The sequence below is a fragment of the Pseudonaja textilis genome, chromosome Z (assembly GCF_049901715.1).
Source record: "Pseudonaja textilis isolate UNSWEBS1 chromosome Z, rPseTex1.2, whole genome shotgun sequence".
Lineage (NCBI taxonomy): Eukaryota > Metazoa > Chordata > Lepidosauria > Squamata > Elapidae > Pseudonaja > Pseudonaja textilis.
In genome coordinates, this window is record NC_142008.1 from 110,543,125 (window position 1) to 110,565,643 (window position 22,519).

At 36.7% G+C, this 22,519-nt stretch overlaps 1 protein-coding gene across 10 annotated transcripts in view; it reads left to right on the forward strand.

Moving 5' to 3' along the window:
- The window catches only part of SLC12A6 (solute carrier family 12 member 6), a 52,931-nt gene that overhangs the window by 11,780 nt on the left and 18,632 nt on the right, over positions 1–22,519 (forward strand). For 3 of the 10 annotated variants that reach the window (XM_026722556.2, XM_026722557.2, XM_087915218.1), the window contains exons 2-6: positions 14,828–14,872; positions 18,497–18,591; positions 19,640–19,771; positions 20,832–20,978; positions 21,535–21,589. In XM_026722556.2, coding sequence (XP_026578341.1) covers positions 14,828–14,872; positions 18,497–18,591; positions 19,640–19,771; positions 20,832–20,978; positions 21,535–21,589 — 474 coding nt within the window. Of the gene's footprint in view, positions 1–7,772; positions 7,962–14,827; positions 14,873–18,496; positions 18,592–19,639; positions 19,772–20,831; positions 20,979–21,534; positions 21,590–22,519 lie in introns of those variants that run through there. The other 7 variants (XM_087915217.1, XM_026722558.2, XM_087915221.1 and 4 more) reach the window with 5 other exon arrangements.

Here is a 22,519-nt window from a genome sequence, read left to right on the forward strand (position 1 = left end):
TTCCTAGGTATTTAATTTTTTTTTGTCACCTGTATTCCCATTGATGTCTCTAATTCTTTATTCTGGTCTCCTGTTAAGTTTTTAGTCATTGTTTCATTTTTTTCCTATTAATTTTGAGTCCTGCAACTTTTCCAAATCGTTCTAATTCTTCTAATAAGTTATGTCCTTTTTCTATAGGCTCCTCCAAAAAGAAAACCAGATCATCAGCGAAACTTATACTTTATACTCTTCTGATTTAATCCTCAGTCCTCTAATTCTCGAATTTTGCCTAATGCACGTCAAGAGTTCTAGGGCGAATATGAAAAGCAGAGGAGAGAGAGGGCAACCCTGTCTTACCCCTTATTCTATTTTTACTGGGCCAGTTTGTTCCCCATTTATTAGAATATTTCCCTGTTGGGTGTGGTAAATTGTAGTTACGATGTTTTCGAATCTAGTGCCCAGGTTCATATTGTATATTTTTTGTATTAAGAAATGCCAATTTAAATTATCGAATGCTTTTTCAGCGTCCAAAAACATAAATGCAAATTGTTTTTCCGGATGGGCTTCATAGAATTCTGAAATGTCTATCACTGTTCTTAAATTATTCTTGATTTGTTGAAATGGGAGAAATCCATTTTGGTCTTCATGGATATGTGTGTTTAAAACCTGTTTTAATCTACTAGCTATAATAGAAGAGAATAGTTTGTAATCTGCATTCAGGAGCGAAATCGGTCTGTAATTATTAATGAATCTATGATCTAGATCCTCCTTCGGGATCAGTGAAATTAAGGCTCCCCTCCACGAGTCCGGCATCCTAGCTGCTAAGAGTACCTCATTAAATACTTCCAACATCAGTGGTCCAATTTGTTCTATGATTGTTTTATAAAGTTCTACGGGTATCCCATCTGGTCCTGGTGATTTGTTGCTGCTTTGCTTCTTTATTGCTGACTTCAATTCGGACCATGTAATATTTTTGTTTAATAGTTCTATCTCTTCCTCTCCAATTGCTTTATCGTTCGCTTCCTCTGGCTATTTCCTTATTTTATCCTCACTAACTTCTTCCTTTTTATATAATTTCCCGAAGTATTTATGGGTGATCTCTTTTTACTTCTCTATCTCATCTTGCAAGTTGCCCCTCATCCATTAATTGGTGTATCAGCTTTTTTTCCTTCGTTTTTTTGAGTTTGTGGGCTAACCATCTCCCTGGCTTGTTTGCATGCTCAAAATAGATTTGTTTAGTCATTTTCAAACTTATTTCCAATTTTTCTTGTTCCAGTAAATTCAGTTTGTGTTTAATTGTCATTAACTGATTTTGTATTTTTTGGTTTTTGGGGTTCTTTTGTAGTTGAGTTTCTAAATCTTTAATTTCTTGTTGTAGGTTACTTTGTTGGGCATACTTTCTTTTATTTCTCATAACATTGTAAGAAATTGTTGTTCCTCTTATAATTGCCTTCATTGTGTCCCATATATTTTGTTTCGAAGTTAACTCATTATTGTTTTCCTTTAAAAAACAGTTGAGTTCTTCTTTCAATTTGTTAGTGTATTCTTCTTTTATTAAGTGGGTGTTAAGTGTCCATCTTTTCTTTGGTTTTCGTCTACCTCTCCAAGTTATTTGAATTGGTTTGTGGTCAGCCCAGTCATTTGGTAAGATTTTGCTATCTTTGACTTAGTTTACTAGTTCACCGTTTATCCAAGCCATATCTATTCTTGTCCAGATTTTATGTGGGTTAGAATAATAAGTAAACTGTTCTTTTTTTGGATTTAGTTTTCTCCAGATATCTACCAGATTCAGTTCATTCATCATATCCTTACATGGCTTCGAAAATTATCTTTTTCCTTTTTTATTCTTACTCGTGTTACTGTGATCTTTCCGATAGTCAGCAATAGAGTTAAAATCGACAATCAAACAAATATTACCTTTTTCGAAGCCTATTATTTTTTTGGTGGAGATGTTTGAAAAATTTACCTTAATCATCATTTGGGGCATAGATTACTACCAGTAAAAATGTAATACAATTAATCGAAATTTGTACCACCAGAGTTCTTCCTTCAGGGTCCGCCCAAGTTGGAGTTAATTTAAGTCATCTCTCACATATATTGCAATACCTTTCTTTTTGTGCTTATCTGCTGGTGCTGTGAATAATTTTCCCAGTTTTGGACAATCTAAAAATTTCTCATCATTTTTCCTAATGTGTGTTTCTTGTATGCAAATTATATCAACATTTTGTTTTATTAGTTTGGTTAGAATTCTTTTCCTTTTGAGTCTTGAATTTAAACCGTTTATATTGATGGAAAGAATTTTCCTTCCTTCCTCTATTTACCTAAGTCTGCTTCACTTTTTGTCTTGTAACTATACGGCTCTCTTCTTGTGGTTGACATAGGGTTGTTTCTTCTCTTTCCTGTTGTGAGTTGTCTTTCCCTTGGATTTGGACAGGTCTTTCTTCTTTGTTCCTATGGTGGTTGCGGTCTTCCTGCATGTTCCTTTGAGTTTCCTCCCTAGCATGTTGGTCCTCCGTGGTTGTTAGCTGTTCTTGTGCTTGTTCTATTGAATCATTTTTAATTTTTCTTCCCTTCCACAATATTAACATCCCTTCTGGGATTAGCCATTTGAATGAAATTTCTTTTTTATTTAAGTAATTGGCTAAAAATTTATATTCTTGACTTATGGCCCTCACTTTTCTTGGAATTTGCTTAAGAACAATGATCTCTTTGCCCTTATATAATATTCTCTCATCTCTGGCCATTCTCAGTATTAGGTCTCTCACACATCTTCTTGAAAAACGGATATGTATCTCCCTTGGACAGTTGTGACGCCTTGCATAATTGGTATTCACCCTATAGACTTTGTCGAATTCTTTGAGTAAGTCATCTTTCTCTTTTTTTACTAGTTCAGCCAGCAAACCTGCCATTAGTTGCTCTAGTTCTTCATTTTTGGATTCCTCCACGTTCTGGAACCTTAGGTATGCCACTGCTCTGTCCATCTCTAGTTGGACCAAGGAATCTTCCATTTCTTTGTTTACATTTTTAAAGTCTTCCTCAGTCCTTTCTAGGTTCTTCTCTGCTCGTTCCGTCCTCTTCTCTATTTCTTTTATTTTTATTTCAGTTCTTTCCATGGCCAATTGCATTGTCCTAACCTTTTCTTCAACTTTCTGTATGTCTGCTCTCATCTCCGCTTTTAGTTTACCCATTTCTTCCTGCAGTTCACTAATATCGGCTCTAGTCTCATTGTGGTTCTTGATCATAATCTCCTGCATTCTGGACATTGATTCTTGCAGGGATAATAATGTCGCTTGTAAATTAGCATTGGTAACGGTCGGTTGTTTTTCTCCTGTCAGGGTCTCTTCTATAGTTTTCTGTCTGTTGGGGAGGCTGATGCCAAAGTTGTCATCAAGGTCTGGGTGTTCTTCCTTCCCGTTTTCAGGGCCATGGTTGTTGTGGAAGTCATCTCTAATAAGATTTGTTTTTGCAATTGGACTATGTTAAGTATATTGTCCCAAATCACCATTCGGTGTTATAGCCCCTTGAATGTGATTACAGGTCTGTTTACTAAAATTACACCACCACGTTGTTTTAGATCTCTTTCTTTGGCCCAATTTGTCGTTTGGGCGATTTAAATTCCAATATTATAAAATGTTATCAAATACTATATATTATTCTCTATAATAAGTTTATATACCAAAGTTAATTATATTTTACAACTAATAAATCAATACCATGTCAAATCAAACTTGTTTAAAGCTTACAAACAACTCTAAGATTTCTCACTCTATATATACCTTTATCCTATATTGTGTATTGATGTTGAGAGTTCCAGTTAATCTAAGTCAACCATATTTTACAGTCCTTAGAATTATTGTATATTCAAGACACTCTAATCAGTTAATACTTATATCTATAAAAAGCAATTTACCTTTATACCTAAGTTTATAAATATTGTAGAAAGAAAGGAAAGACTAAGAGAGAAAGGGAAAAAGAGAGGATGCGGAAGGAAAGGGGTATTTTAGATTTCGAGAGGTCGCTAGACACGTGTCTGTGGAATTGGTACCAAAGGAAGACAAGTCTGAGTTGAGGCTGGCGTTTCTGCCTTATAGTCTTTCTTCCTGGACGTACCAGAGGGGCAGAGGGAGGAAGTGCTGACTAATTGCTGTCAGTGCTCTGCGATCAGTCTTTACCAGGCTTCCGTCTGTCTCTTTCTTTCTTCTTCTTCCCTCTTCTTCTTCCCTTCTGCCAGCAATTATCAGTCCACTGTCACTTAGAGTGTCCACTCCAAATGAGTCACGTTAGAAATCAGTTTTGTAGGCAACGTTGCTAAAAGGCAGAAGACCTTTCACATAGGAGTCAGCGGATTGCTATCCCACTCTCTGTGCCCCACTCTTCCCTCCTTCGCAGCTATAATCCTTTTCTAATCTTCTAGCGTTCTCAGGAACTGGTCTCAGATGGCAGCCCACTCACAAGACTCTTGAATTCCCCGCAGCCTTCTTCTCTCCCCGGCAATCTCCTTCCGAACGCTCCAGTCCACACTTTCACTTTAAGTAACGAGCCTCTCCGACCGCTTTTGTCCCCCCTTTCACTTTTCAGACCGCTTTTCTAGCCACTTATCTCCAGCTTCTGACAACTGTTACTCATATTAAAACAGGGAGGATCAGACACCGATCTCTGTCACGAGTTTTATGGTCCTTCCGCCCTTTTCTGCTCAGATCTTTCAGGCTGTCACTTTTCGCTTCATCAGTTCAGTGACAGACCGGACTTTGGAGCCGCCATTTGTTGGCAGCTGGCTTGTTCGCGCTGGTCTCAGAGGCTCTTCCTTCGTTGCTGGGGGGTTGCCTTCCCCCAAACAGCAACCTGGGGGTCCTCTATGCTGACACGAAGCTCTACGGGTTTCGTGTATCCACTAAGGATCGCTCCGATGCGAGAAGAGGTGTTCGAAAGCCACAGCTGGGCTTCTCCACCTCTGGATGTCCCTGTCCTGTCACCGGAAGTCTAATATACCACATTTAAATGGTACACAGAAGCAACTTAACTTTGTTGTACTATCTGATGTAGAGATTAAACAGATAATTTTCAAAATGGCAGGTGGACTAGATGGGTTCCCTGTCGAGTGGTATAAAACATTTATAGATTGCTCTGCGCCAAAACTTTGTCTGGTAAATGAAGAGATTTGAAATGGGAATTTTATCACTGGCATTTAATCAGGTTTATTTCATCAAAAGTAGATAAAAATCATACTCAGTGTGCTAATTATTGTTCTATTTCATTGATTACTGTTGATATAAAGATTTTAACAGCACTATTAGCAAATAGAGTACAGCAAATGATATTGTTTGTTATTAAGAATGATCAAGCAGAGTTTATAAAAACTAGGCAAGTAGCAGACAATGTTAAGTTAGTCATGTGTCTAATACACTTGAATAAAAAGACTAATTTGCAATTTTATTGATGAAAAAGCCTTTGACAAGGTACATAAACAATACATGATTGCTGTCCTATATATATTTGGATTTCCTTTGTAATTCATAAAATGAATTAAGATATGAGTTGTTTGAATCTAAAATAAAAATTAATGGCATATTTTCTCTTACATTTCCACTTTAAAGGAACTAGATGTTCTTGCTTTTTAATATCTGCAGGGAACCCTTGGTGTGCATGCAGACAACATAGATTTATGGCGTAGTATATAAGTCATTTAAACACTAATTGTTTTTATTTTCAGGTAACCTTTTTGTTTATTTCTAAATCTCATGCTACTATCACTGTTGATGAAAAAAAATAGATGTCTTTAATAATATAGCAGGATACTATAACAGCCTAGGAGGGTCATTGCTGAAAATGTAGCCCAGGAGGGCCGACATGGCCGAAAATGGAGCGTCGATGAGTGACATCTAGCTACCTATCCCCACCCTGGCCAACCCTCCTCCCACCCTGCTAAGGTCAAACACAATCCTGAATTGAAATGAAATCGAGTTTGACATCCTTGCTATATATGAAAACTGTTTCAGATGAAATTTTGACTGTTAACATTCAGATGCAATCAAATGATGTATTAGTACATGGTGATTGCTTTTAAACTGTGATTTAACTTTTTAAGTGAACAAGAGCTTGAACTAGAGCTTCTAAATCTTGATGAAGAGAAATCAGTCAGTGAGCCCATTAAAGATTTTTGAACTTATTTGATGCTTTGGTTCTCCACACCTGATTGTATTAGGCAATAGGAATAACCTTGAAGGATAGTAGAAAGAATCATAACCAAAAAAAAAACCTATCAGATAAAAGATCAAAGTAGTATCATTAGCATTCATAGCTTAAGGTTTCCTAGTCTGATCTACCTCAAAGGGTTGATATTTATGTAGTAAGTGAATCATTGTATAGGAACAGAGAATAGTCATAGATTTGAATAAAGTTATGCTCAAACACCCTTTTTCATTGGATTCATCTCTCTTAGAAGACTTCTATTCTGCCTTTCTACAGCCATGCTAAGGTAGTAAGGCACAAAGGGGTTTTGTAGATAACTAGCATTTCACTGCTTTTGTTGGGCCAAACAATTACTGCTTTAACCTCAGATTAAGCTAAAGTGCCTTTTAAATTGGTTATGTCCTTATCTGTAATCTTGTCATGTTGATGGTATAAACAGCATGTGTAAGATTGCGGGAGGAAGTGGAATGTTGGAGCTTTCTGTTTTAGTTTCCCCCTTCCTTCACACATTTTGTTTTCACACTGAAGTTTTAGTAAACGAGTATACTAAGTGTAAATAGAGAAGCTGTGGAGTCTTTTCTCAAAGGGATTTTGGGATCTATGATAAAGCCAGTTATGGAGGGAAGATTGTTGTAAAACAGGTTTTAACTATGGGTTTAACAGACAATTGAGAATAGTTAGAATTAACAGTGTGGATGCAGTCATATTTTTCTCACTTCAGGTTTCTTTCCTCCACCTATGTACTATCTTTATCTGTAATGTGTAATATCTGGTGTAACATCTTTTGAGTTCCAATTCCCAGTTCTCTTTTCTTCCCCAGCAACTCCCAGTTAGTTTGAGCCTTCTTCTTTTCTGAACATGACAATATGGACATGTGCTCTCTTACTCTCCTTTTGCAGCCCAAAATAGGATTAAATCTTAGTTGGGTAATGCCAATGCCTAAGTTTCAAATTTGTGCATTAAAATAAAAAACCTAGGGGAAAATTGAAAAACAAGGGTTCCTCCAGGAGTAGCTGTCACTATGAAGCCATATACACTTCAAATCATATTCTGGCTTTAGGGAAGGGCAGTTCGTCAAGATTGAATTGTCTTCTGATGGCTTGGCTTGGCTTTTGCAGAACACATTACTTGTCCTACAGGTACTGCTAGTAGAACTACTTTTTGATGACTCTTGCTCTTTGCATTACAATTGTTATTCTTTGTATTTTCAAGTTTATGATACTTTTCCCCTTAAGGTGCATAAACTGTATAGCTTCTCCCAAATATAAGTTCCCAAGCACCCTTTATGCAAGGTCAAACAATTATTAACTAGCATTTGTACTTGTTAGCAGTTAATTCTGCATTTAATTCTTGGCAGAAAGCAAGAGACTGCATACTGCTGTCGTGATGTAAAGAATGTGCAAACTAGTGCATACTGCTGTCCTGATGTAAAGAATATGCAAACTAGTGCAGTGTAGCAATATGCACAGAGAGTAATCTTCTTAGTAGCAGGGTTGTAAATAACTCTTTGTGGCATGCATACACTTGAACAGGCACTTATCTCCATAGAGGTGTGTCTCCCTCACACGACATGCCCACACCCTTTCCCTCCCATTCCCTGGGGCTGCCTGTCACCTGACCCACCGACACTTTCAGTTCTTTTTGTCCTGGCCTAGAAGAAAGTTTTGCTTTGAACATGCCTCAGTTCACTGTAACCAAAGTGGAAGATGATGAAGAGGGGAAACCAGAGGAGGATGGACAGGCAAGAAACAGTCCAGGGCAAATCTGGGATCCTAGTGAAACTGCCAGGGAAGGTAAGCAAGTTAAATTGGATAGTTTCTTCCCATTTATCAAGGTATGCTCTCCTCCCCCAACTTTTCACTTGAGGTCTGGTAATGTTTAACCCGTTTCATTAGCCTCATTTGTTAGTACGAACCATGTGCTAAGTTACCTACCTCCTAATAGAGGAAAGCTCTCTTTTCTCCTTTGCTTTCCCCTCACCATCATTTCTTCCCAGCGGCACCTTATAGTTTTTTTTCTTTAGTTTTTATTTCTCTCATCTGGCTTTGTTTAATCCGTTAATCGCATTCTCAGTAACATTCCTGAAGTGTGACCTTCAGCCAGGTGGTAACTAGCTGTCTAAGGCAAATTACTGAAGTCAAACCAAACTATAATCTGTGATTAGAGCTTAATTAGGACAAGGGCAAATGTCCTGCTTCTTTTTCTTGGGAGAAAATGATAGCCACGTGTATATCCAGGATTCCTGTTCGGATTCAGCCCTTAGATAGCAAATGAGCCTAGATCAGTGGAAAAAAATTATGGACTGTGATGCCTGTGATATTCTCTTGGACACATTATTTTAGGATCAGAGCACCAGTGTGTCTTTAGACCACACACATGCGCATACACACACACACACACACACACAGAGCTCATTGTTTTTCTGGGCTATTATTTTTGGGGATGTAAACCCAGAAGCAGAATTTAAAATAAATAACAATAAATATACATCACATTTGCTTGCTGTCCAAATTAATGACTCTGGCTTAGAATGTCCTCTTTTTATGCTTCCATTCCAGCATCATGTGAAATCCATTCACAAATACTACAGACAATTCTGCTATCGTTCCATCCTAGTGGTGATTAAAACAAAGAATACCATACCTTTTTTCCTTCTTGAATGGATTGATAGGTATCTTATTCTCCTATTCTCTCCTCTGGGTTGTATTGTTTACCATTGAGTTCTTTCCTAGATTATTTTTTTTAAAGAAATGTTGAACAGTTATTTGCTCGTCTTCAGAGTCTTCCCGGGGTAATAGTTCCTTCCATCTCATTCCAGCTATGCTAAGCCAATCTGATAAATTCTTATCTTTTTTCCTTTGGATTAATGCAACATAAAGGTTTATTTTCTGAAGTTTTCCCCGCTAATTCTATAAACCCCTGACTATCTTAATATGCTCTTAATTACATTTTGTATCTTTGCTTGCGCGTGTGTTATCTTCAAGAGTCTGTTTCATGTGATTTTCGTCTGAATTGTTTATTGTTACACTGTTACTCAGCATGACCTTGAGATTGCTAAATTATTATTTTTTTCCTGTTGGGCCATTGTTTTCTATGTCATCTTAAAGCTTCCTTGGTGCTGGCGCTAACCAAAATTCTCTTACATTCTGCCTGGGAAAGCAGTGAACAGGAATTAACCATTTAAGTGAAAGAAAAATGGCTAAATGTGACTTTATTTATTACAGTTGTGACCTTTGGTCCAGGAAATTATTAGTATTGTTATGAACAGTACTTTATTTCATTGTTCCTAATAGCCAGCTATAGATTTCATTATTATTCCCATTTTGCAGATAGGAAACAGAAGCTAGAAAATGTAGCCTTGCACAATAACATTCAGTAATATTTCTCCTAAATTCCCTTAGAATTCTATTAAAACAGGATTCTTAATTAGAGGTATGGGAGTTGTATGTCTGAAAGTATAATCTGATAGGGTAAAACTATTCAAGTTCACTGAACTTTACTTCCACTTTATTCTAATGTGACCTAGAGAAAGCATATATATTCTTGGTTTTCCTTCGTATTTAGATATAACACAATCTAATAACTCAAAACAGACTAATTGCAAATTGATTTATTTATGAAAGGGTAGCTAAAAAGAAGTAACTTGGACTACGTTTTGTAGCATTCATCAGAAAGAATGGAAGTTGAATTTACCTCATAGTGTTTCTTCTATCTGAACAATTAATTACATGGAGGAAATTCATATATCAGAAAGGTAAGCATAAAGCTTAAAACTAAATAGAAGGGTTTCTTCTGTTGCACAATATTCTAAGCTAGAGATGTTCTAAGTAAAGCTTAATACGTCCCATCACCTCGTCAGTCACCCAAAATAGTATTTCTGTCTTTGGTTTGGCCTCCTACGTGCATTCCACTTTCCCTCAGAAGATTCCTAGCCTGAAAGTCCTTTCTTAGCTATATATCTGGCTATAAAAGGCTGGATGCTGACTGGTAAATTCTATTCTTTATGCCTTCATTCTTATACAGGTAACAAAGAAGCGGAAAGCACAAAGAAAATTTGTTGCTTTTTGACAACAAATAAGTGTTAAAGTAATTAGTGGGTTTCCATGCCAATAGATGTCAAAATTACTGCCTTAACTGCCTTCACACCATTGGGTCTAAGATGTTCAGAAGAGAAACCTTTTAAGATTAAATCTCCCAGGCTGAGTAATCTGTTTATGCCCTAAGTATAATAATCCTAAATAAAACATTTCCATGATTTCCAGAAATGCAACCTTCTGTGTAGATTTCATTTACCTATTGGTGATTAGGAAACATACATATCCACACACCATGCCCAGAAATGTATTCTAAATTAAGATTTAATGTGTAACCAGAAATCTTCCTTGTTGGAAGTGCCCAAATCTGATATAATATCTATCTTCCTCAACATTTTGAGTTGCTTTGCCAAAGCAATGAGCAGAAATAATTAGACTGAACAGCCATCTAGTGTTTTTAATGCTGGGACCAAACTATGCTAATTGGTCAAGGAAGAGTGCCAGTGCTACTGTGGAGTGTTAGACAAATATGAAGATGGCTTTGTGTATGAATATTGAACTTAGAATAATAGAGTTGGAAGGAACTTGGATGTCTTCTAATCCAATCCCCTACTTGAGCAGGAGACCCTATACCATTTTAGACAAATGGTTGTCCAGTCTCTTTTAAACCCTCCAGTGATAGAGCACCCACAATTTCTGAATTCAAGCTGTTCCATTGGTTGATTGCTCTCATCATTAGGAAATTTCTCCTTAATTCTAGGTTGCTTCTCTCCTTAGTTAGTTTCCGTCTATTGTTTCTCATCTTGCCTTCTGGTGCTTTGGAAAATAGTTTAACCTCCCCGCTCATCTTTGTAGGAGCCCTTCAAATATTGGAAAACTGCTATCATTTCTCCTTGTCCTTCTTTTCATTAAATTAGACAAATCCAATTCCTGTAACAGTTCTTCATATGTTTTAGACTGAAGCCGCCTAATAAGTCTTGTTGCTGTTCTCTGCACTCTCTCCAGAGTCTCAACATCTCTTTTATATTGTGGTGACCAGAACAGAATGCAGTATTCCAAGTGTGGTCTTACTAAGGCTTTGTAAATTGGTACTAGAACTTCATGTGATCTTGATTCTATCCTTCTATTAATGCAGCCTAGGATTACATTGGCTTTTTTTTTTGGGCTGCTGCTGCTGCACAAGATTAGCTCTTATATGTGATTGTCCAAGACTCCAAGATCCAAGATGGGTATGGATTATTTTAGTTTGATACTTCATCAACTAGTCTCTCCTTATTTACATGATTTGTTGACAATTTTGGCTTTACCCGCATACTCTCTTAGGAGCCTTGAGATTTTGTATGCATTTGGTTAAAGTGGGTTTGCTTGTCTTCAATCTGCACAGTCTGAGCATTGTTCTTACTGCTGCACATTTTATTTATTTAATTAAATTTATCAAATTTCTTTGCTGCCTAGCATAGGCAATTGTGTAGAATTTACTTAGGACTGTGCCTTCACTTAAAAAAAATAGCCCAAATTATTTTCTATTCCCCTATCATTAAAAATAACCTGGAGGAAGTAAACCTTATTTAACAGAAAGTTTGGGGAAAGGTGTTCATTAAATCCATAAGTCTGAATTTATCTTTTTCATCAATTGATTGACATAAATCGTGTCTCTTTACTACTGAATTTAAGCAACAAACATTTGGTCTTTAAATGATGATAAATTCTGGATTAGCATTTGTTCTATCAAAGCTCTGTTAAACTAGTATTTTACTGAAATTATTTTGATTACTATCATTTTATTTTTATTATATTTACCTGACTCCCTTTACATTTACCAGGCTCACAAGACATAATTTAATATTCAATAAAAGGAAAATATGATAAAAATCACATTTATAAACAGTTTTGACTCTCAAAAGAACAAAACCAGCAGCATCTGTTAAGTCAAAACTGCAGCAACAGTAAGGTAACATTAATAGAAGATTTTGAAATAGAGCTTCACCATATTCCTAAAAGCTACTGATGAATGACCTTTCAGACTTCCTTTGAAAAAAGTTCCAGGATTTGCTGTTCTTAAAGCATTTCAGATTATTTAATTAATTGTTTTGTGTTGCTTTCAGCGAATGAACAGGCTATTGTATAAACTATCTTAAATTCATTTGCCAGTTTATCCCAACTGCCTGATCTTCATATAGTGTATAATTTAGAACTCTTTTATCCGATTGATAGTATGCTATACCATTCCCGATTTCCTGCTTTTTATTAGTTTTAGCATAATTTTTTTAATAGCCTTGTTAAAAACATGGAGTTTTGATTCAATTTTAGGAGATTTGCACATAATTGGCTCTGTTGTTTTAATGATAGACATTTAGACTAAGACCTTAATTATATCTGAATGCATTTAAGGCAAAGCAAATCATACGTTATCCTAGGGCCTGGAAAGCCAGTAGAAAAAGAAATAGACATGGCATGCCTTAAACATTTTTCAAAGGAAAATTAAAAACAAAAACAGGAAGTTGATTTTGAATCATGCTCATATCAGCTGCATTTGATTAAATGAGAGGGCAAGAAGAGATCTTTGATCTCATGGGCAACATAGACAAAATTCAAGGACAAAATGTTTACTAGGCAATATAATTTATACTTGTTATTTATGTTTGCTTAACCCTCTATTTGAACATGTATTACTAAACAATTAGAATTTTACATTACCAGTCTAATAATCTTGCAAAAGTCCAACATACATACTTCTTCTATCCCTCACATATTCCTTTCTTATGCATTTCTTATGCATTCTTATGCGTCCTTCTCCATCAGGAAGTTACAGAAAATGAGACTGGTGGTCAACCTATGATTGTCCAGATATAAGTGAAATGCATTTTTCATTAGCCATATTCAGGATGGCTTTTTGTAAAAAGATATTGAAGTTCAGCAATATTTGGAAGGCCTTTGTGAAAACAGTTATATTCTTTGAGATCTTATTAAGACATAAGACATAAGAATTTATTTGTCATTACACTCGCAAGCGGGTGCAACGAAATGAGGTGCTCTTCCACAAGTAAAACTGGACAACACCATTGAAAGAAAAATAAAATTAAACACAACAGACCATACAATAATCTCTATACAATTTAAAAATGTAAATACCCCATTACTCTCAGCCATTAAATTCCACAAAAATCTTATGACCCTGCATTCAAACTCAAAACTGCACTTGGATAAAAACTGTTCTTAAATCTAGTCGTCCTTGTTCTTAATACCCTGAATCTCCTTCTCGATGGTAATAGTTCAAAAAGCTGATGTCCCGGGTGAGAGGAGTCATTCAATATATTAAATATCTTCCTCTTACATCTATTCCTATACCGTTCTTCCAAAGAGGGGAGTGAGCAGCCAATGATGTTTTGGGCCATCTTAATCACCCTCTGAATTGCCTTTTTCTCTGCCACTGTGCAGCTCGAGAACCATACACAGAGACAGTAGGATAATATACTCTCAATTGAACTCCGATAGAAGGTAGTCAGTAGACTCTCAGCCAGTTGTTGTTTCCTAAGAATCCTTAGTAAATACAACCGTTGTTGTGCCTTCTTAATTAAAGCAGCGGTGTTTGCACTCCAGGTCAGGTCATTTGTAATGATGGTCCCGAGATACTTACATTCAACCACCTGTTCCACACGAACTCCCTCTATATACAGTGGCTGAATGTCTGCTCTTTTTTCCTATAGTCCACTATAACCTCCTTGGTCTTCTTAATGTTAAATAGAAGATTATTATTTTTGCACCAGTGGGATAGCTGTAATACCTCATCCCGATATGCAGACTCATCATCCCCAGAAATAAGTCCTACAAGCGTAGTATCGTCTGCAAATTTTATTATCTTATTGTTGGGATGTTTATTTGTGCAATCAGATGAATAAATGGAGAACAGTAGTGGACTAAGGACACAACCTTGCGGAGTGCCAATGCTAAGTGTCTTGACAGTAGAAATATAATCATTCAGTTTAACTCTTTGTGGACGATTTGTTAAAAAATCCAATATCCATAAACAAATAGAATCTGGAAAATCTAGATCTTTGAGCTTGGCTATTAATCTGTGCGGTATGATGGTATTGAAAGCAGAACTAAAATCTGTGAATAACATTCTTACATAATTCCCCGGTGTTTCCAAATGGGATAAGGCCATGTGAAGCACAGTAATAATTGCTTAACATTGAGGCATTGTAACATGGAATAAGCCAGAGAAAGTTATAGAAAGGAAGGAATTGTACCTCATTCTTCCATGACTTTGTTTTCCACCCCCCACTTCACTCTGGAGTGCCCCACACCCTATGTATTATCACCCTGGCCCCTTGGATGACAATGTGACACCAATTGTGGGTGGGTGGTTACTGAGAACAGTAGTTCTCTACAGTGGCTTCTAGTCTCCATCCTTTGTTCAGCAATTGCAGCTGTTGGTTTAAAAGGTTTCCTGATGGGTTACTTCATGCTTTTCATGAGATTGATTAATGGTTGTTGAGGAAAAGGGAAAAGTACCTTTTAAAGAAATCCTGGGAAGTCTGAGAACAAAACAGTTCATTTTATTCTCCCACTCTCTTTTATTTTGCTATTCATTTTTGCCCCCCATGTTCTGCTTGATTTTTCAGATGTGAGTCAAACTTCCATCACAGGGGAACAATGTCAGCTCTTAGGTACAGTATTGCAGAGGCCTTTTGTGTGTGTTTGAGATGTATGTGTGTTTATGGTAAATGTATGTTATCCTGTTATTAACCGATCAGCTGATGTGGGGTTGAGGGCACACATCTCTGTTGGCTGCAGCTGTATGGGTGGGCAGAAGGAAGTTGAATGTCTCTGTGTTTGTGTGTGTGTATTTAGGAGTGTGTATATTTGTGTCTGAGAGAAAGAGATCTAATAATATTGTGCTGTGCAGTCATCATCAATAGAACTCATAAAATTTCCAGTAATGGGATATTTGCACTTTAATATATGTGTTTATATTTAAATATCTATTTTCTTGGTTGATTATATTCTTTAAAGGAGCAGTATAACTGCTTGTCAATTGCTTGGATTATGTTCTCATGAAAGAGAACATAAGTGGTCATACTGATATAAATAATATATTTTAACTAAAGAAAACAAGATGATGAATACCTGCTTTAGCATGGGTAAAAATACAGACTGGTTTATTTTTGTAGCATTTCGATTCAGCTTGACTTCATTTCGATACAAAATAGCTCTAACTCTCCAGATTCATTTACTTATTCAATTTATAAAGCTTCATCAAGCATACAGTTCATTGTTGACAATGTCATTCCTTCTGCAAGAAAGTTAGAATGTAGACCAGGGGAAAATTCCAGGTAGTCCCGTGCTTACAACAAGTTTGTTTAGTGACAGTTCAAAGCACCGAAAAAAGTGACTTATGACCATTTTTCACACTTACAATCATTGCAACATCCTCATGGTCACTTGATCAAAATTCAGACGCTTAGCAGCTGCTTCATACTTATATCCAGGGGTGGTCATGTGAGCTTTGTGACCTAACAAGCAAAATCCATGGGGAAGCTAGATTCACTTAACAATGGTGTTACTAATTTAACAACTGCAATGATTCACTTTACAACTGTGTCAAGAAAGGTTGTAAAATGGGGCAAAACTCCCTTAACAAATGTCTCACTTAGCAAAATATAAAAAATTGCACTCAAATGTGGTTGTAAGTCAGGGACTACCTGTCTTCTACCGTTCTATAGATTATCATATGTAATGACTACAAACTCAGTTTTGTTTGTGTTTTTGTTAAACCAAGATGGGTATCAGAAATTTGGGGTTGTTGAAACAGGATCAACATGCTTTTTGAAAGATCAAGGAGTCCTACATCTTCAGTCTGGGAAAACCTACTGGGTAAACAGTAGCAGATGATTATCTCTGTCAAAGGGAGTGTTTGTAGGATTCCGTAGATAAGAGTCAGCAAAACCATATCAGCAAAATAGCCTGGAACTATTTGTTCCAGCATGCTGGGGATGTTACTTTAGGATAACAATTCAATGAAACCTCATTCCTATTTCACTGAGTAGATGCTACATACTTTGAAAGCAGAATTCAGAACACAGAATCCTGTATTATCCCTTCATTCCCCTAAAATGGGGCAACTCATCCATTTTCACTTTTGCATAGCCAACTAACAGGCTATTTATTAGCCCCATATGAGCAGAATAGAGAAGTGACAGCATTTTAACTTTAATACAGATAGTCCTCGGCTGATAACAGTTCACTTAATGACCATTCAAAGTTACAACAACACAGAACATAATGACATGACAAACATGACAAAATAAATACAAAATTATTCATGTACACATATATATTACATGACACAGAGAAACATCAGTTATGTGATCAAAATTCAGGTGCTTGGCAACTGACTCATTTATGACAGTTGCAGTGTCCTAGGCTCATGTGATTACCTTTTGCGTCCTTATAAGCAAAGTCAATGGAGAACCCTGATTTACTTAACTATATCACTAGCTTAGCAACTATAGTGACTCACTTTAACAACTGTGGCAACTAGGTCATAAAATGGGGCAAAGTTAGCTTAACTCACTTAGTAATAGAAATGTTGAGTTTGGTTATGGTTGCAAGTTGAGGACTGCCTATATTCCTTTTGTTCCAAAGCCTGAAAGAAAAAGGGTAGGATATCAAATTCACCTCTGGCAGATTCTCAAAATTCCGTATCTGAAATCTATTGAAGAAGTCCCAGCAATAAATTTTGAATCAGTATATATTTCTATAATTAGTAATTTAATTCTGCTGTTCTGAGGCAAGAGACAAATAAGAGATTTTTCTCTCAAATAATGTTTGTTTTTGTGTTACTGTCTACATGGAGTCCAGAAACCGATATAATGTTTGGGGAATGGGTAGAAAGTTTCTACCTTCTGTTGGATGAGTGAATCAGGAGAATGAAAAACAATTATTAGCATATAAGAAGAGGCTGGGACTTTTAGAATTTCATTTCTTTTGAAACATATTACACCAATAAGTAATTTTAGGGTGCCTTGCTTGAAATGCTTTATTTCTAAAGATAGTCTATTTCTCTTGCCTATATCATCATGGATGAAAATTTATAAAAATGTATGAAGTATGTAAAATAGTAAAAAGGGCAATAGATTTTAAAGACATTTTTTAATGATTTGGTTTTTAAGAACCTCCCCTTCCCTCAAGGTTGATCTTAAGTTTTCACTTGAGAGAATGTTCATAATTAAGACTTTTTACAGGAGAAGTTGGCACACTCTGTATTCTTGAAAATTATATATGAACTGCTTTCAAACGTGTACCACCTTAATAAATGAACCAGCTATAGCTATGAAGCCCTTTATTAGTTTCTTTGTGGATAAATTTAAAATTAAAGAATGATGTCACAGAACCATGCATATAGGATTTTAGAACTTGGCTTCCTGTCTTTTAGTCTGTTTCTTCAGAATCTCCAGAAAAAAAGAGCTGGGTGATGTTAGGCAGCCCTCCAAGATAATAATAATTTTTTTAAAAGCACGCACTGACAGTAACATTGGCTAGATAGATTCTTGGAATTATATAATGGAGTATATGCACACTCACAATCTGAGATGTGTTAGGTAAGCTCCTCTTGATGTCTCAAGTGTGATCCCTACTGTGAAAATCTCCCACAATCTTGTGGGGTGAAGGGGTTTGTCATTGCCACCATCCCTGTTACCCCCCTCCCCCCCAAATCCTGTCTTCCTTTATTCCAAAGAAGATGAGCATTCCTGCTTTTTCAGAGCTAACAAAATGTGACAGGATGTGCTATAAGCTAAATTTCCATTTAGAATAAGATTACTGATTTCAGAAAAGAATACAAATTATTTATAATGGGGATTATTTGTGGAACCTGTTTACCATCAAAAGGACAATGGGGAAAGAAAGAAGGAAATGCAGGTTCCTGTTAGCAGCAAAGGCCTTTTAACGGCTCATCTGAGAAAAGGGGAAAACCTTGCTCCTCATTGGGTGCACAGAGTTTGAATTTCCAAGATTTTGGTCGTCTGTTCCTTTGTCTAGACTGACAAATTGAGTTTATGGTTTCTCCCCCTTATTCTTTCTGAATGTTCCCTGCCTGTTCTTTGTGACACATCTCTACCCTAAGAATAATAGAAATTGATTCCTGGAAGTTTTTTTTTTAATGAGCTGAGCAGACAAGTGCTTAAAACAGCAAATATTTATTCCTATTGTTCCTGTACAATGTCCAGAACTGGAGAAACAGATTTGGGCTATTCTTTCTCTCAAGCCATACTTTCTCTTCTACGTTGCAGATCCTGGACACAAGAAGGATTCCCAAACATTTCTTAACAATATCAACTATGAAGAAGGTGATGAATTCTTTGACAAGAATTTGGCACTCTTCGAGGTGAGATCACTGCTCGTTGCCCTTGTTTCACTTTCATGACTGTTTCCTAGTATGATTTATTGCTTATTGTACCCTATAACTATTATTAAGTATGTATACTGAGAGCATTTGCACCAAGACAAATTCTTTGTGTGTCCAATCACACTTGACCAATAAAGGATTCTATTTTGTTCTGTTCTATTCTTTTCCCACTTCCATCATATCCAGGTAGTTCTCGACTTATAACCACGATGGACCCCCAAATTTCTGTTGCTAAATATTTGTTAAATGAATTTTTCCCCATTTTACAATCTTTCTTGCTACAGCTGTTAAGTGAATCACTGCAGTTGTAGTTAGTAACATGGTTCTTAAGTGAATCTGGCTTTCCCATTGAGTTTGCTTGTCAGAAATTCACAAAAGGTGATCACATGACCCCGGGACATTGCAACCATCATAAATATGAACCAGTTGCAAAGCATCCGAATTTTGATCAAGTGACCATGGTGATGCTGCAACAGTCATAAGTGTAAAAATAGATCATCAGTCACTGTTTTCAGTGCTATTGTAACTTTCATTGGTCACTGAATGAACTGTTGTAAGTCGAGGAATATCTATACTTTCAATATCAATCTATGTCTGTATTCTTTCTCCTTGTATCTTGTAATATAATTTATGGATAAGACCTTTTCATCTTAATTCAAGTTTCTGGGCTGTTGCATAGAGAAAGTGCAATTACTCTAAATTCTGTATGTTGAAAAAAAATTACCTGTCTTTTTAAAGAGCTACTCATAGTAACTGTAAAAAAAAAAGTTTTGAGAGAGAGGCCAGTCTTGTTGTTTTGAGTTTTCTGAAAGTCTGAAGAAAATTTAATGAAGATGCAAACAAGAAAGATTTGCGAATGCGTAAACCTGTAGAATAACTAGCTTATTTTAGTCCATTCTTGTTTTTTTAGCTTCCATCCTTCACTACTTTCAATACTTCATTTATTTATTTTTTCCTTCATCCATGTTAAACGGACTTTTCATTGCAATTTTTTCTCATGTCTACTGTCTTCTGTCCCACTTGTTAGGAAGAGATGGATACGCGACCCAAAGTGTCTTCCCTGCTCAATCGAATGGCCAACTATACCAACTTGATGCAGGGAGCCCGTGAACACGAGGAGGCAGAGAATGTCCCTCCAGGCAAGAAAAAAATCACCAAGGTAAGGAATGGCACCAAGAAATTTTATGGGATGACATCTTGACATGAAGCAAAAAAAAAATGTGTTTAAGATCAGGAGCGATAGAATTTATATTTTCTTCCATGATTGTAGTAGAACTAGAGAAATCTACTGTCCTGAACATTTGATTTCCTCGAGATATGTTTGGGTCTTCTTACAAAAGCTTTCATTTTTTGTGTCCTGAAAGAAATATTTCTAAATCCTGGACTTTAACATGTAATTCTTGAGACTTAAACAAGTAGGGTTAGATTAACAAGCTGACAGAGGTACATTTTTTTCTCATTTTGTTTTATATGCGTCACACATATGAGCTTTATTGGCCTTTCTAGAGTTTCTGAGAACTTCAGCTTCATACGAAGGTTCACTTTGGTAATTCTTAAACATTGCCTCAAAACTGATTATGCCCAGTGGACTTACTGATCTTCATCTGCATTCCTTCTGACCACCATTGAGTCAGCATCTAGGAAAACACTGTTACCTATCCTGAGCTCAGGAAGCATTAACCTGGATATTACAGTTAATGAATCTTGTGAAGCAAGCAGGATCAAAGAAACAAAGCCGAGGAATAAAGAAATTTCAAGTTTTCATTGCATAGGTGGTCCTCCACTTAAAGACAACAATTAAGCCCAAAATTTATATTGCTAAGCAAGTGAATTTTGCTCTATTTTCCATTCTTAAGTGAATTTTGCTCCATTTTATGACTTTTCCTACCACGGTTGTTAAATGAATTACTGCAGTTATTAACATAGTTGTTAAGTGAACCTGGCTTCCATATTGACTTTACTTGTCAGAAGATTGTGAAGGGTGATCATGCATGACCCTGGGACACTGCAATGGTCATAAAAACGAGTCAGTTGCCAAGATTTTGATCATGTGACTATAGGGATGCTATAATGCTTGTGTGAAAAATGGTCATGTCACTTTTTTTCAGTGCCGTTGTAACTTCAAATGATCATTAAATGAACTGTTGTAAATTGAGGTCTGCCTGTATAGAGATGTTGGTCTTAACACTCTGCCTGTCTTTCTCCTCCTCTTCTACTAGATTCCACAGATGGGCACATTCATGGGAGTCTACTTACCTTGCCTGCAGAACATCTTTGGAGTGATTCTTTTCTTGCGTCTTACTTGGGTTGTGGGTACAGCTGGTGTGCTGCAAGCCTTTACCATTGTCCTTATTTGCTGTTGCTGTGTAAGTTAACCTCTCTTACAAGTTTGTATCACATTATGTTACCACAGTCTCTGATATACAGGAAAGCGTGGGGTGGAAGAAACTTCTGATCTTGAGGAAGGAGAAATTATGCTCACCAACATTAGGATCCTATGGCTGAGATGTCAGTGCAAAAATAATCGTCTTTGTAAATGTAGTCCATTTTTGTGTCAAGATCATTGGTGATCTTTATTTCCATATCTGTTCTTCCCCATCTTTGGTTAATTCATTTCTGAATTTTTGGAAACATCTATCTTCCCACCTGACTTAAAACCATTTTGCTCACTTCCACCTTGGTCATTTTTGTCTTCGTTACCTATAATAACAAGGAAAATTAAAAGAAGAATGGACATAATTTTGATTTTTATCAAAATGTAAAAGTAAATGGGAGGGTAGGAAGCAAATTTAGGCTTGTCAAAATAATAGCCAAAAGTTATAAGCTCTATCAGTGATTCTTAACACATTAGAAACTAAGAATTTGCATCTGTCTTATATTTGTTTCCTAAATATTTCTGCTGACTATTTCTCATCTCCTTAGACATTGCTGACAGCCATCTCCATGAGTGCTATTGCCACTAATGGAGTAGTGCCTGGTAAGTACTAACTGTTTAAAAAACACTTTCTCCCATGTGTACAGTACCAGCCTTCAAATCAGATCATATTCCACAGAAATCTCGTTAGTTGTTATGGAGAATGTTGTTCCTGCCCTTTCACCGGTGGCCCACAAAGCATGGAATTCTTTCTCTAATCATGGTTATAGCAATAGCACTTAAACTTAAACATTTACTTATTTATTGAATTTATATTGCTGCCTATACGACCATGGTGACTCAAGGCATCTTACAGAATATAAAACCACATTAAAACAATAAAAACTAACAAAAAGAATCAAATAAATATAACAAAATCACCCCCCCCCCTTGTGACAGCTGATCACACGACCCATTCTCCATCCCGTTCTGGGTTCTGCAGGCCCATTGGCAGAACCAGGTCTTCAGTGCCTTCTGGAAAAGTATTAGAATGTGGGCCATTCTAATCTCTGGGGGAATGATGTTCCAGAGAGAGGGAGCCACCATGGACCTCTGGGTCCCACTAAGTATATTTCCCTCAGGGATGGGACCCGCAATATTCTCTGCCTCCCTGCTCTGATGGGTCAAGTATGACTGGCAAGAGACGGACCCTCAAATAGCTTGGTCCCAAGCCATGAAGGGCTTTAAAGGTGACAACCAGCACCTTGAATTGTTCCTGGAAGCAAATTGACAGGCAATGCAACTCCCGCAGGAGGGGTGATACATGTGCACACCTGGATCTGCACAAAACCATGCAGGCTGCTACATTTTGCACCAACTGGAGCTCCCTCTAGTGCTTTACAGCACTGTCTGAGTGGTTTACACAGTGACAGCATATTGCCTCCAACAATCTGGCTCATTTTACTGAGGATGGAAGGCTGAGTCAACCTTGAGCAGGTCAGAATTGAATTCAAGGATTGATTGTGAGAAGAGTTAGCCTGATACTGCACTCTA